This window comes from Siphateles boraxobius, unplaced genomic scaffold (genome assembly GCF_051911475.1).
Source record: "Siphateles boraxobius isolate OS27281-9 unplaced genomic scaffold, OSU_SipBor_1 6, whole genome shotgun sequence".
Lineage (NCBI taxonomy): Eukaryota > Metazoa > Chordata > Actinopteri > Cypriniformes > Leuciscidae > Siphateles > Siphateles boraxobius.
In genome coordinates this window covers 24,087,061-24,102,813 of record NW_027509186.1, presented here as the reverse complement: position 1 = coordinate 24,102,813, position 15,753 = coordinate 24,087,061, and the positions used below count along the sequence as shown (strand labels likewise).

Sequence of the window (15,753 nt, the reverse complement as noted above, 5' to 3'; positions counted from 1 at the left end):
GGTTGTTCGTCGCATAAACACAATTCACCCCATGTGATTGTCCTCTTGGGGAGGTTCCACCTCGTCCAGGCACCTTGGGTTGCGAGCTCAATGGATTTTGCTCTTCTCCCTTCTTCCTCAAGGTTTCGGACTTCATCCTGGATCATGGATCTCTTCTCCCTCGGGGTGGACTTTGACCACTGCTGAAAATGTGCTGTTCCTAGACCCCGTCTTCCAGTGCAAGGGTTTCCGATGATATCTTTGGTCATGAGAGAACATTCTGCCTGGTTAATTGCCGTGCTGGCGGCCCACTTACGGCCAGATCTTGTCCTTACTCCTGCTTCCCTGGTGAGTTGGTCTTGAGAGTCCCTATATGTCAGGGACTGTCTGCATTTGGCGACATTAAACTCCTCCACCACTGAAGACAGGGGAAGCTGGAGCTGGCCCGACCTCATGTAGAGCCCCAAGTTTGTAAAGCTCGGGGGTATTCCCAACCATTTTCTAAGGTGCTTGTTGAACTTCCTCTCCAATTCTGCCAGGACCCATCTTGCCTGCACGTGAGTTGGTGTAATCACGGTAAGGTCATCCATGAATGCCCTGATTGCTTGCTGTTGACATCCTGCTGTGGTTTTCGGCCCTCTTGACTTTGTGCTCGCTGTAGAGATGATCAGGTTCATTCCCATGATGAACAAGATGGGAGAGATTGTGCATCCTGTCATTATCCCCTTCTCTACTGGCTGCCACTTTGTTGTAAACTTGGCGGACTGGAATCGCAGCTTGATGTCTCTCAGGTAACTGGTGATCATGCCCTGGATGCTATGTGGGATGTGGTAGTAGTCCCAAGCAACTTGGATCAAATTATGGGGAATAGACCCATATGCATTTGCAAAGTCAAGCCAGACAATTGTTAGGCTGCCTTTCTTCTCCTTTGCTTCTTGGATGAGTTGGCTGAGGACCCCTGTATGCTCCAAGCACCCGGAAAACCCTTCAACACTGCCCTTCTGGATAGAGGTGTTAATATATCCATTCTGGGTCATGTAAGCGCTCATTCTCTTCGCAAGCACAGCAAAGAAAATCTTTCCCTCCACACTAAGTAGGGAGATAGTTCGGAACTTACTGATCTGTGTGGATCCCTGTTTTTTGGGCACAAAGCACCCTTCTGCCCTTCTGCAGCTTGTTGGAATGGTTCCCTTAGACACAATTACCCGCATAAGCTTCCATAGCCTTCGGAGGAGCTTAGGGCATTTTTTGTATACTTTGTACGGTATACCGCTAGGACCTGGAGCAGAAGATGATCTTGCGTGCTTGACTACCTCTTGAACCTCTCTCCATGATGGGCACTCTGTGCTGATGGATATAGTAGGTAGGTCGATGTTGATAAGCCCATTATTTCCTTCCAGGGCTTCGTCTCTTGTAGGGTCACTGAATGCCTCCTCAACAAACTGCTCCACCGCCTCTGTGGAACTTGTTAGAGTCCCAGACCTCGCCTCCCCCAGAAGTGATTTGGTGAAGCGGTAAGGGTCCTTTATAAACTGTGCTCGAGCAGCTTCCTGCTTCTTCCCCCTCTGCTTGAACCTCTCCGCTCTACTTGTTCTGATGAGCTGCTCACGGAGGCTGGCTGTCAGCTCTTTTATTCCTTCCTTTTATCCTATGCTTGCCAGTTTGAATTGCTTCCTCAGGGTTTTGATCTCCTTCCTAAGTTGTCTGATCTTTCTTTCTCTTCTGTTTTCCTGCTTTTCAAGTCTTTCTTTATTCTCTTTCCTTTGCACTGTTCCAAACCGTTCCTTTGCCACATTGTAGGTGATGGCTGTCAGTAAATCCACCTTCGTTTCCGCTGAACTGCTCCAAGCACTTTGTCCAGATCTTCATCTAACATGGACCAATCCTCCCTTCACTCATTTTGGGCAACTTGATTCTTTCCTTTGTTGGCTGGGCTGAGCTTTCTGGAATGGCGTTGGAGGCTCTCCTTGTGCGATCTTGGGGGGTTGCCGGCACTGAGGGATCACTAGGACTATGGTGTGATTCCTGCCTAGGGTCCTCTTGGGTCTCACCAGACGGTTCGTCTGAGCGGTGTGCATGCATCCGTCCTTGTCCACACGTGGACTTGCTCTGGTGTATTTTGAGCCCTCTTACGCCTTTGCAGATTCTTCCGCAGCTGCATTTAAATTCCGGTGCCTCCCCGGTCAAGTTGGTTTGTCTGAGCCCTCTCTGTGTCTGTGTCACTGTCCTTGTCGTTAGCCTTGAATCTGTCCTGGTGAGCCTCTCATCCTCCCCCCCTCTCGGGAGACTCTGGGGGTATTGCTCATTTGTCGGTTCTGTAGCTTGCTTGGTGCCCTCTTGCGAGTGCTGCAACAGGGGTTGCTGGCCCCTGTTACCCCACCAGTCTTTCCTGGAGGTCAGCTGACTCTCCAGCGTCACCGATCTTCCTCCGTTGCCATCCAGACTTTCCTGGAAGTCACTGGTTGCCCAGGGAGTTCAGTTGTATAATACATCTGCGATGCTACCATACACCCATTTCTAATGGATGAAGCCTTGGCCTGGGAGAGAGGTCAGTAAAGCCAAATAGTCTTCGTTTTTGGTTAATAGTTCTGTCGACAGATATTTTGCTACAATCGTTCTAAAAATACAAAAGTAACCGTGCCATACAGTCAGTAACGATCACTATAGATCCACAGTCTTTACTCAAAAAAAATCCCTTTGAGGACTGTAGTATTAATTTGTTTGAAAGATTATATGAAATTCTTGTTTATGAAGCTTATTTTTTGTAATACTATAATAATTAGTACAATTAAATAACAGCGCATCTAAAAGGTAATGAGACAACAAAAAACAAACATTTCTGAAATGTCGTTTAACAGCCGTTCTTGAACAGGTTCTGCTCGATCATCTTCACTAACATTCTCTGGATCCTATTCGGGCTCAAATTTGTATGGTTTTATTGACGCCATCGTTTACAATACACCAAAGCACAAACTAGGCTACCGGTAAAGGTACAGGGCGTGACGTTTCCGTAAAACGTGCACTAGTCGGTTAACGAATTACAACCCACTGGGCCAGCAAACCAATCTCAGCCCATTGCGTATTTTTGAGGGACTGGCTTCATAGAACCCGGAAAACATCAGACCGTTTTTACAAGGAGGGGCAGAGCAGTGTAGAATAAAGGTAAAATATTTGAAAAATAATGCAATTTCTTAAAAACGAAGCATGAACACATGTTACAGTGCACCCCACAAACACAATCAAGACTTTTGAAAAAATGTGTTTTACCACCCCTTTAACAGTACAAAAACACAAAATTCACCTTTAAGGGAAGGCAAGTGGAAAAGATGCCATTAGCTGAATTCCCACAACAGGCTTCACAGTTAAAGGGGCAGTTCACCCAAAAATGAAAATTCTCACATCATTTACTCACCCTAAAGTTGTTCCAAACCTGTATGAATTCCTTTCTTGCACTATCCTTTTAAAGTCAAAGTTTGGTGCGGAAGGTTTGTGCATCAACTTCATTTGTCAGAATGAAAACACTTGGCGCACTATCTGTGCTTCTCAGCCTTGTCACAATAAGCAGGGCTAGACCAGTGCAAGCCTAAAAGAGGCCATCTTTATCACTCCCCTGAGCCAAATACCTGTTTAAGGTCTTAATCAGGGCGGAAGGCCTCAGCGCAATGCAAACACACAACTCCAAACAACCAACATCAACGGGCAGCTTCATTACCACACACATCTTCCTTTATCTGCCGTTCTGAGATCTGCCAAGAGACCTTTGGTAGTCTGGGTAATAGCAGAGTGCATCTCTCTCTAAGGAGTCTACGATAATCCTCCTGCAGAAACTTCTTCACCACTCTCTTCTCAGCTGTTATCACTAAAGTGGATTCATAAGACTTTTCATGGTGTTTAGATTTTGTTAAGTGCAGCTGACAAACCGTTTATCTGTTTGGCTTCATCCGGAGATGTCACAGAAGAATACAAACATCAACGAACAATATAATGACGCAATATAGAGTGCAAAATGGTTAGAGATTCTGCCAAAAATGTTCAAATATAATGTAAATGTAGACTGATATAGAAGAATAAAAAAAAGTTTAGTTCAGTTTATTATTTAATTTTATTTATTAATTATATCAAGTAATGAATAATTATTTTAAGGTTTTGTTTATATTGAGGTAATGTGCTTTTCTTTGCTGTTTTTCCCCTTTGTAATTGAATTGTCATTATATATAAATACTGTGCACAATCAGAAATTTTCAAATATAAATGTAGAGAAAGGTAGATTAATGTAGAAGAGTAAAAATGTTTATTTAGTTGTTTTATTTATTTTATCAGTGTTGTATATTTTCATAATGAGGTATTTCAATTGTCATTATATTTGAACTTAATTTATTTTGCACAATTAAAAAATAAATGCTTTTATCCTCACCACGCTTCAATACAAAATTAGACCCAGAGAAATACAAACAATGCCAATTTTCCATTTTAAATTATTGTTTGATGTTCATACTAATGTTTATGCATGTTAAGTTCATAGCAGAGTCAATTAAATAAAATACTCCGAAAGCATAATGATCTTAAGAAGAGACACTACAGGGAAAAACACTTTTTTTTCTTCATGCATCTGTATATTATGAAATTTTGGGCTTTTCATAAAGTCTTTTTTAGACTAGTGGAAAGAAAGCATCCAAAATACACTTTTAAGTGTATCTTTTATAGCACTTTATCTATTTGCGTCTGCAGATTTCATTTACAGTACATATCTTTAAAGGCTGTTTTCTCAAAATGAGTTTTTTCTCCTGCACTGAGTCAGAAATCTCCACTCCAGTAGCATTTACATATACCAAATTTTACAGTTTTATGCATATCTATATTCTGAAGGTTTTTACAGAGAGGTTTGTTTATACATTTTATTTCTAAAAAATTGTGAAAATGTCCAAAATCCCCTCAGTAAAAATCTTTGACTAATGTCAACACAATGAAATAAGAATTTTGAACCTGGCTTTATCCAATGTTCAAATATTTGTTCTAGAAATGTATGCAAATTAGTGTATATTTAATTAGATCATGCCTCATTTGCATATTTAAATAACATTTCAGGAAACTGGTAGTACAACATTTTTTTGCAATTATTAATGTATCAATCAACTGGGGAATTATGGTGATATCTATTAGTTTATTTATTTGTTTTACCCTATTCACCTGATGTCTTGCCTTAATTGTTTCCAAAATGGCACTATCTAGTGATTAACAGTAGCCTATATCACTAAGGCAGTGAATTATTTTGACAATAATAACCCTTAATTGCATGAATGTTTCGCCACTTATTTTTACATATTCTGGTCACGGATGGATCTCTACCTGTCGCGATAATATAAAACTGATATTAGAGTAACAATTACAAATAATAAAATAAAGCATTTTTTGTTACCTTTTGGAGCTTGGAAGGTTTCAGATTGAGCAGATGTTTTATACCATCATAACTTCCGTCGTCAGGTTATTTCATAGTATATTCAGCATCTGGCTCATATTCACCATCCTAAAACATATTCTCAAAACTTATTTTCAACATCTTCACCAGATCCACCGTCAAGTGACAGTGACATCAATATTTGATTGCGTTCAGTACTTGCTCTGCAATAAATCGCTGAGCCATTTCAAGTTTTGCTGATGATACTTCTTCTTTTGTTTTCTGCCTGCGGTAACTATGAGTGAAACGTCACTGACATTGCCACCTTGTGGGATAAAGGTGACTTGCACTTATTCATAGTGCAGAAAAAAAATCTTTACACCATCACACATAACGGATTGTTAGCGACCCTTTACATTATTCTTCTTGTTATATTGTTTAGAATAAATAGATTGAGGAATACTAATAAGGTTGATATCTAACTTACACAAAAATAATTAATGAGGGGGGTAGTGAATGACATCCGGGGTGACCAAAGACCCGAGGTAAGCATTTAAAGGGTTAGTTCACCCAAAAATGAAAATTATGTCATTAATCACTCACCCTCATGTCGTTCCAAGCCCGTAAGACCTCCGTTCACCTTCGGAACACAGTTTAAGATATTTTAGATTTAGTCCAAGAGTTTTTTGTCCCTCCATTGAAAATCTATGTACGGTATACTGTCCTTGTCCAGACAGGCAATAAAGACATCATCAAAGTAGTCCATGTGACCTGAGTGGGTTAGTTAGAATTTTTTGAAGCATCGAAAATACATTTTGTTCCAAAAATAACAAAAATGATGACTTTATTCAGCATTGTATTCTCTTCCGGTTCTGTTGTCAATCCGCGTTCACGAGGCCAGTGACGCTGCTGACGTAAGACGCTGCTGACGTGTTATCTGGTGCGTCCGTGTATTCGGGTTCAAATAAATATGTCTGGTTAAAAAAAAAATGCAAGTCTTCCCCTGTGTTGAAATCCTTAGACATGTTTGCAAAGATTGTTTTGTTTCCAGCGTGCGTCTCCCTCAGACTGTAAACGAAGCTCGGGCGCACCAGATAACACGTCAGCTCGTCTTACATCAGCGGACTCATGAACGCGCATTGACAACAGAACCGGAAGAGAATACAATGCTGAATAAAGTCGTCGTTTTTGTTATTTTTGGAACAAAATGTATTTTCGATGCTTCAAAAAATTCTAACTAACCCACTGAGGTCACATGGACTACTTTGATGATGTCTTTATTGCCTTTATGGACAAGGACAATACCGTACATAGATTTTCAATGGAGGGACAAAAAGCTCTCGGACTGAATCTAAAATATCTTAAACTGTGTTCCGAAGATGAACGGAGGTCTTACGGGCTTGGAACGACATGAGGGTGAGTCATTAATGACATCATTTTCATTTTTGGGTTAACTAACCCTTTAAGGGTTAAAGCAGTTTGTGTGAGCCTTAGGAATATAAACGCAACTGAGAATTGAATTCTTAAATTGTAATGTGAAGAAACACAAGCTCAGTACCACTTTAACAGTACAAAGTTATTGGATTTGAATGGAATATACAGACTTCAGATGGAAATATTCATAATATTGACTAAAGAGAGTTCAATATCACATACAAAAAAGAGAAATTTAGCCATATTTTAATGCTGTTCTTAATAGCCAGGGGCAAACTTAGAGGCGCAGACTTGCACCGTGCGTCCGCCTCCTAAGCCTGGACTTGACCGAAGGCTTAAACAAAATACATAACACTCATTATGTCTCAGTGCCTCACGAAAACTAAGTTGCAATAATACGAAGCATTAAGTGAAGCTATGGATGCAGTTTTTACTCAAATGTCTTTAAATAGTGCGCAAGTCGCTGTGGCGCTCGCTACTCTCCTTGCGCAGATTGTTACACGTGAATAACAGGAAAGAATATGAGCGGGCCTTAGTATTCACAAACAGATTTGTCAACTAGACCTTAAGAACAGGAATAATAGCACTAAAAACTACAAATCACAGCAGGCTGGTGAAGGATGTGCCAAGGTGAGGTGATGAAGAAAGAAAGAAAGAAAGAATGAATGAAAAGGAAAACAGGCTGTTTGGCCTTCACGAAGAATACAACAAAGTACCTCTGATGTTAACAGTGTGCCAGAACGATGTTTATGTTGTGTGGTTTGCTGCTGGGGGATTTCACCAGAGCAGGTTACCATCAGACAGCTATAAACAGAAACAGTTTTAAGGGGCTTTTTAGAGATGTCTTGTCGCCAAATAAGGGATTTTGTATTCATCAGATGTAATGGGAGGAGAAAACAAGTCTTACTTTGGCTCAACAATACTGCAAAATTCACAATAGCATGATTACCCAGAAAATTCACAAACAGTAAATGTGACTGCACATTTAAGCACCCCACCCCATTTTATGAAGCAGAAAATTCAGAACGTAAAATAAAGCCACAAAAATATACTTGAGAACAGAAACAGCTTTATTACTTGTACAACAGAATTAGCAGAGACATACAGTGTATCTCTATATAAATACAGTGTGTGCATTGTAAGCACACGAGTAGGAATAGGCTTATCAAGGTTCTGCAGGTTTGGTCCAGGCATTCTTACACAAAAACAGGGATTGTAATTTCCTCTAGCTAACCTCCAAACTCCAAGTCCATCTCTTTTTCCATTTGACTCCTACATTCCTGCCTCTACTTTATCACAAACTGCATCAGCGTTTAAACTAAAGGGCCTTTTCAATCAGTCAATTCTGGGGGACAACTGCACAAGCTAATCTGGACATGCAGCATTTAAAAAAAAAAATGAAATAAGTTTTGTGAAATGAATGGCAGAAATACAAAATGGGGAAAAACAGCAGCAGAAAAGAAAACAAATTTGTTGTACAAATTAGTACACACGATACTGTAAGAAACTCAAAAAAAGTCACACTGGCTGTGGGATTTGTTCTATGTAACTATGGCAGTTCTTCTACTGTGCAGCCACCTTCCTTATGTTGATGATCAGCCGTTTGCAGTATTCTCGGTGGTCCACAGGCTTGGCATCCACCACTGTCACTTTAATGCGAGATTCATCCTATGAAGACAAAACAAAAGGGATTACAATCCATGTCCCTACATTTTCCAACTCAATTCCATCCAAGAGTAGTTGTAAGTAGGGATGTCCTGATCAAGTTTTTTGTGCTCTAAATCCGATCAGAGTCCTCAAATATTGAGTAGGGATGCACCGATATGAAAATTTTGGCCGATACCAGCAAACGATAATTCTTTATATTTGAAAGCGAAAACTGATATATTGGTCGATAAATCTAAATCCTAATTATACATAATTTTCCTGATTACAAAAAAAAAGTCTCACCATTAAAAACCACGTCCCAAACACAATTATAATGTTCTCATATGACAGACTTGCGCTGCACATGTTGCACTGAACTGGTGGTGAACACTGTGCATCTGAAGTGTCCCAGCTGAAGGACATAATTTATTATTCATCAGCTTTAATATATCAGCCACATTTACTTATCGGGCCGATAACATTAAAAATGAACATATATAGGCCGATGCCGATATATCGTGCATCTCTAATATTGAGTTTCTGCAAATACAGAGTCCCGATCCGATAATTGTATTTTATTGGTGCTTGGTGTACACTTCAAGTATATTCAAGTTATTAAAATCAATCCAGTGTACAAAGGGATGTGCAGAGAGTTTCTCAGGGGCAGGGGCTCAAATGTAAAAAACGGCCATCTATCACTATGGAGTCATTTCAATATAACAATTATTAATAAAGTAATTATATTTAAAGGAATATAACAATTATTACTACAGTAATTATATTTAAAGGTCTATATTGCATGCATGCATACATACATGAATTGGTAGATAGTAAACATTTTACGATGTAGACATTGTAAACACACCGTCTGGTCACAATTGAGATTAATATGAGACTACTGATATAAACTTATTGTAATTTATTTGAACAATAAGCAAAATGCAATAAGCTAAAAAAAAAAAAAAAAAAAATTAAAAAAGTGGATTTAAGGTTAGAAAGCATGAAGCTTGCATTGACAGAATGCCTGTCTGTCAACCAATGGCTGCACGATACCTGCATGACAGCTGGCGTAAAATAAATGGTCTGGCTTAAGATAGCCGAAACGGCTCAGTTAAATAAATGCTTAATCGGCTCCGATACCAATCCTTGAGATTAGCTTGGGACATCCATAGTTGTAAGCTCTCTCAAGGGATCAAAGGGGTTTTCAGTTTGAATATGATTTATGAAGCAAGTAGAAAACGCTGAGATTTACCTGTAAATAGACTACACTTTTGCAAAAATTACGAGATCTTCTAACAACCCCTGTGGAAATTCCTATCACCATTAGTTTAACCTAAAAACCCATTTAGCCACAACTGCAGGCATTAAACATCTTTAAATGTGATATTGGCTCAGAGACAGAGAGCGCAGACTAAAAGCAAATCTGCCATACATTAATAAGTTTTAATAAACTCATTCTCATTAAAACCCATAGGATACAAAAATAATCAAATGACATGAACCTGAATAAGAAGCATTTAAAAGATTTAGGTTAGCACAAGCTTTATTGCTGAAAGTAGATGATGGGCAAAAAGACAAACCGTTGCCTGTATTTTAGCAATCTTAAAGTAGTCATTTGTAGATTTAAACTTCCTCCTTGATAGGGCTGCACGATTAATCGCAATTTCCATGTAATCGCTCTTAAATCGAGATGGCTTATCGCGATTTTGAAATCGCAAAGGCTGCGATTATTTTGTATGCGCAACTTGTCATTGATGTACGGCTCTGTAAACGCTGCTCCATCTGAAAGCACTGTGAATTTGAATCACATATAACGTGAATTTGAAAAAACAAAAACATGAGAAGCATTTAATAACCTCTTGTCCAACAAAAGACATTTAATAGCATGCTTTTACTCCAAACTCATTTCATAATGACAGTTGAGCATCCTTCTGTGAGATGATGTGGCTTCTTACGCAGAATAACATGCAGAACGCAGCATGTTGTGTTTATTGGTCATGTTTAATCAAAGCGTTTCAATCTCCTGTTTATTCAGCTACAGCGATAGGGATTTCCTGGAATGACGGGCGTTTATCCAGCTCTGTGGTGGGGCAGATTTGGCATGTCTGCACGAGAGCGCCCTCTGGTGTTCAGATGGAGCAGCATTTACTACTGATCAGCCGCACTGCACTGACAAGCTGCACATAAAATAATCGCAGCCATTGCCAAATCGCGTGCGGTTTCAGTGCAATTAATTGTGCAGCCCTACTTCTTGAGTCCTTAATTACATGAAACCCAACCAACCACATTAGGCCTGGTTATTTGCTTCACGCGTGTCACAATGTATTGCGATACAATACATATTGTGATATATTGCAATACTTTAAAAAAAAAAAAAAATTTAAAAAAAAAAAAAATAGAGCTGAAAATTCAACTTGCTGTGTACCACCTGAGGTATTCTGGTATGTGTATCACATTATATTTATAACTCAGCAGGAAATTAAAAACTTCCATTCCAATTTATTAGCAAAACTATTTGCATTGCACAGTCACTGCAAAGTTAACACATCGAAATGTATGAAGTTGTGTCACTGAACACTTTTAACTAAAAATGTGGATGCCACAATATTTTCAAAACTGAAGTAGTATGTTGTAAATAAATTAAGTACATTAAGTAAACATTCATAAAACTTAAATAGTATGCTTAATATTCAACAGTGTTTCCCCTACTATTGATTTGGAGGGGTGGCCCGTCGCCACAAGACGACCACCCGCCCCCCCCTGAAAGAATTACAGATATAGGCTATTTCAACAAAAAAAACGGACGTGCGAGCAGAAAATGTGGACGGAATTGCGGAATACAGTCATAAAAACGGAGTTTACTGTATAACTCAGAATTTCACTGAATTTGATGAATAAATAAAAAGCAGTTCAGTACACTTGAAATCAAATCCAGATATAGACTAGTGTGTGTGAATATAAAACCACAAAAAGACTATTTAAATACGAATCCTGCATCTGTGTGAATGCATGGTGCAGACGACGCGCAGTTTCATTTACCCCACTCACACACACACACTGAAGCACGTGACGCTCGCACTGTATTTTGCTATATGAGAACATGAATGCATGAACTTAATCTCCAGACTCTAGATCCGTTCTGAAAGTCACTTCGTGAGCATTTAACCGCTTCATTTGAGAAAAACTATCCTCATGTCATAAACACACAAAAACTCAAAGGTGAAAGGTCTTCGTGGCAACCCGTCAAAATAAAAGTCTGGTTTAACTTGACAGAAATATATTACAATAGTTGTACAATAGAACTTAAATACATCTCAATGTAGCAATAATACAAACACTAATACAAATAAATTATCAAAACTTTATTATTTAAGTAATAATCTTCCATTTTCTTCCATGTTTTAACTTGACAGTAAAACTCATTGTGCAGCACGTTGTTTGACAAAAAGTTTGTTTAATATTATATGCTTAAAAGAAATAAAATAAATGTTGTATGTCTTCATTTGATTACCAGAAAAAAACATTTAATAGTTATTTTTTTTAAATATTGTATAAGTTAAATTTTTTTATAAGTTTCATGATTTAAATTAATTAGACATGCTTTTTGACTACTAAAAATTTTACACCATGTATCCGTAATGCCCGATATATTTCAAGTGTTCATTCCTTTTAATTTTGTTGATTATAACTGCAAACTAATGAAAACCCCCAAATCAGTATCTCAGAAAATTTGAATATTGTGAAAAGGTTCAATATTGAAGACACCTGGTGCCACACTCTAATCAGCTAATTAACTCAAAACACCTGCAAAGGCCTTTAAATGGTCTCTCAGTCTAGTTCTGTTGGCTACACAATCATGTGGAAGACTGCTGACTTGACAGCTGTCCAAAAGACGAACATTGACATCTTGCACAAGGAGGGCAAGACACAAAAGGTCATTGCTAAAGAGGCTGACTGTTCACAGTGCTCTGTGTTCAAGCACATTAATAGAGAGGCAAAGGGAAGGAAAATATGTGGTAGAAAAAAGTGTACAAGCAATAGGGATAACCGCACCCTGGAGAGGATTGTGAAACAAAACCCATTCAAAAATGTGGGGGAGATTCACAAAGAGTGGACTGCAGCTGGAGTCAGTGCTTCACGAAACACCACGCACAGACGTATGCAAGATATGGGTTTCAGCTGTCGCATTCCTTGTGTCAAGCCAGTCTTGAACAACACACAGCGTCAGAAGAGTTTCGCCTGGGCTAAAGACAAAAAGGACTGGACTGCTGCTGAGTGGTCCAAAGTTATGTTCTCTGATGAAAGTAAATTTTGCATTTCCTTTGGAAATCAAGGTCGCAGAGTCTGGAGGAAGAGAGGAGAGGCACAGAATCCACGTTGCTTGAATTCCAGTGTAAAGTTTCCACAGTCAGTGATGATTTAGGGTGCCATGTCATCTGCTGGTGTTGGTCCACTGTGTTTTCTGAGGTATAAGGTCAACGCAGCCGTCTACCAGGAAGTTTTAGAGCACTTCATGCTTACTGCTGCTGACCAACTTTATGGAGATGCAGATTTCATTTTCAAAAAGGACTTGGCACCTGCAAACAGTGCCAAAGCTACCATTACCTGGTTTAAGGACCATGGTATCCCTGTTCTTAATTGGCCAGCAAACTCGCCTGGCCTTAACCCTATAGTAAATCTATGGGGTGTTGTGAAAAGGAAGATGCAATACGCCAGACCCAACAATGCAGAAGAGCTGAAGGCCACTATCAGAGCAACCTGGACTCTCATAACACCTGAGCAGTGCCACAGACTGATCGACTCCATGCCACGCCGCATTGCTGCAGTAATTCAGGCAAAAGGAGCCCCAACTAAGTATTGAGGGCTGCACACGCTTATACTTTTCATGTTTATACTTTTCAGTTGGCCAACATTTCTAAAAATCCTTTTTTTGTATTGGTCCTAAGTAATATTCAGATTTTCGGAGATACTGAATTTGGGATTTTTATTAGTTGTCAGTTTTAATCATCACAATTAAATGAAATATACATTTGAAATATATCAGTCTGTGTGTAATGAATGAATATAATATCCAAGTTTCACTTTTTGAATGGAATTACTGAAATAAATCAACTTTTTGATGATATTCTAATTATATGACCAGCACCTGTAATTGATCTGCGTGCATTGACACCATTGTATGAGAACTTAGCTGATCGATGACATCACTGTTTTCTCCAGAGCGACTATGACTTGACTGTGCTGTAAACAGTTGTTTGATATTTGATTTTGATGACTCATCTGCGAGTCGAGATCACATAGCGTGCGCTTCAACCACTCTATTCGATCGCAAATCCTTACAAATGAAATGCACCACAGACTCCGTTATCCTCTTTGCTCGAGCTGAGGTAGACTAAAGCTTGGTGTTATTATCCAGTGTAGTTTGCCTTGAATCAAATTTCAGCTGAGGTTGCAGAGTTAGTGCCATTTCATCTGCGTGGTGTCTTAAGTGATGAGACAAGTTGGTTATTTCCTGAATAGTATAGTGTTAGCCTGGCAAAGCTTAAAAACAGCCTTTGTTTTATCTAATTCATTAATCCCTGACTTATTTTAGTAACAAAGTGCACCCACACGTCAGCTCTGCAAGCTGGAGGCGCTCTTATATCGCCATGCTCGCTCCTGCTTACTTCTGAGACATTGGCCGTATGAATGTATATGACGGGCAACTGTTAGCGTTGTAGACCGCGAGTGAGCGATCTACAGGAACTGAGGAGGTCGTTTGACACACAGAGGGATTTAATGAAATGTTAACGTCATTTAAAACAGGATTTTGTTTTTAAAGTATCGATACTAGAGGTGGGAATATCGATACAATATAGTGAAAAACAATATTGTAAGAGTAAGCTGTATCGATATTATTGCACAGCCCTAAACCATATACACTCCTGCCTCAAGCCACTGACTGAATATTTTTTGGTCATATCTTCTCAGAAACCTTAACAGACATTCCTATGCAAATCAACATGATGAAGACTGGATTAAGAGGTAGGAAAATACTAAATACTATTTTTGGGTTCACTGGTTTCTTTTACTAATTCCATAAAGTGTGCAGAAAAGTTTCACACACCCACAGGATTCACAATACACATTAATTTGTTCTGCCATTTGGGTTATTCTAAATAATAATAGTAATTATCAAAAGGCATGTTTCACTTATGTGCATTTCTACATACATTTATTCTACGGGGTTCCCAATACCTATAACTAATATATTTCCAAATAAAATGGGAATATAATTATAAATAATAACAACAAGAATTATCATCATCACCATCCACCCCACACAAGTGATTTTTACATATATTTTTCGGTAACACTCTACAATAAGGGTTCATTAGAGAACATTAATGTATTAACTAACCATGAGCAATATATTTGTTACAGTATTTGTTAATCTTTTTTTAACGCAAGTTAATAAAGATACAGCTGTTCATTGTTAGTTCATGTTAGTTCACAGCGCATTAACTAATGTTAACAAGATTTTAATAAAGTAGTAGTAAATGTTGAAATTAACATTAACAAAGATTAATAAAGGCTGTATACGTGCAGTTCATTATTAGTTCATGTTAAATAATGAAGTTAACTAATGTTAACAAACGAACCTTATTGTAAAGTGTTACCATTTTTTTTCTTTTCTATATAATTATACATTCATATTGATAAATAATCTCCACTAATTTTGCAGGTTTGATAGTTCAAACCAGGTTTTTAATACTACAAACAAACTCATGTCGGTCTCTGGAGAAACTCCTAAATCGGATAAAATCCATATTTTTTTATACACCCAAGTTAAAGGTGACATTCACAAGTGCTGACTTTGGCCTTGTATTCTGATTTTATTACCTGAATATGCAATTTTACGATCTCCAGCAATGTGATGGCTGGAAATTTGGATAATGATACAGTATTTCAGACGCATACTAATTTCCCAGCAGAATAATATCACATTACACAAACACCGACTGTAGCTCCGCTTTATGTCTAACTCCATTAAAGAAATAAGATGGCCAATTTAAGGCTATACATTTTATGTAGCTAATATGGAATGTTAAAATTAAGTTGATTTGATAAGTAACATGAATATCAACTCAGATTATCCGAAGGAAAAAAAGGTAATGGAAAAGAAAACAGCCCTGAAATTCTTTGCATTGGGTTTTGTGACCAGGTGTGTGTGAGAAAGGCAAATGAAGTAGATGTGGGTTTTGGCTTCAGGTTCACAGAAACACAAACATCGTTAATATTCACAGCTAATCTGTCAA

The 15,753-nt window shown here is 38.4% G+C and overlaps 1 protein-coding gene across 1 annotated transcript in view; it reads right to left on the bottom strand.

The window, feature by feature from the left end:
* Positions 1 to 7,857: 7,857 nt before the first annotated feature.
* rpa1 (replication protein A1) overlaps positions 7,858 to 15,753 on the bottom strand; it is a 48,901-nt gene continuing 41,005 nt past the window's right edge. The window contains exon 17 of the mRNA XM_077208307.1: positions 7,858 to 8,476. Within this exon, the coding sequence (XP_077064422.1) occupies positions 8,372 to 8,476 (105 nt within the window). The 3' untranslated portion in view covers positions 7,858 to 8,371. The remainder of the gene's footprint in view (positions 8,477 to 15,753) is intronic.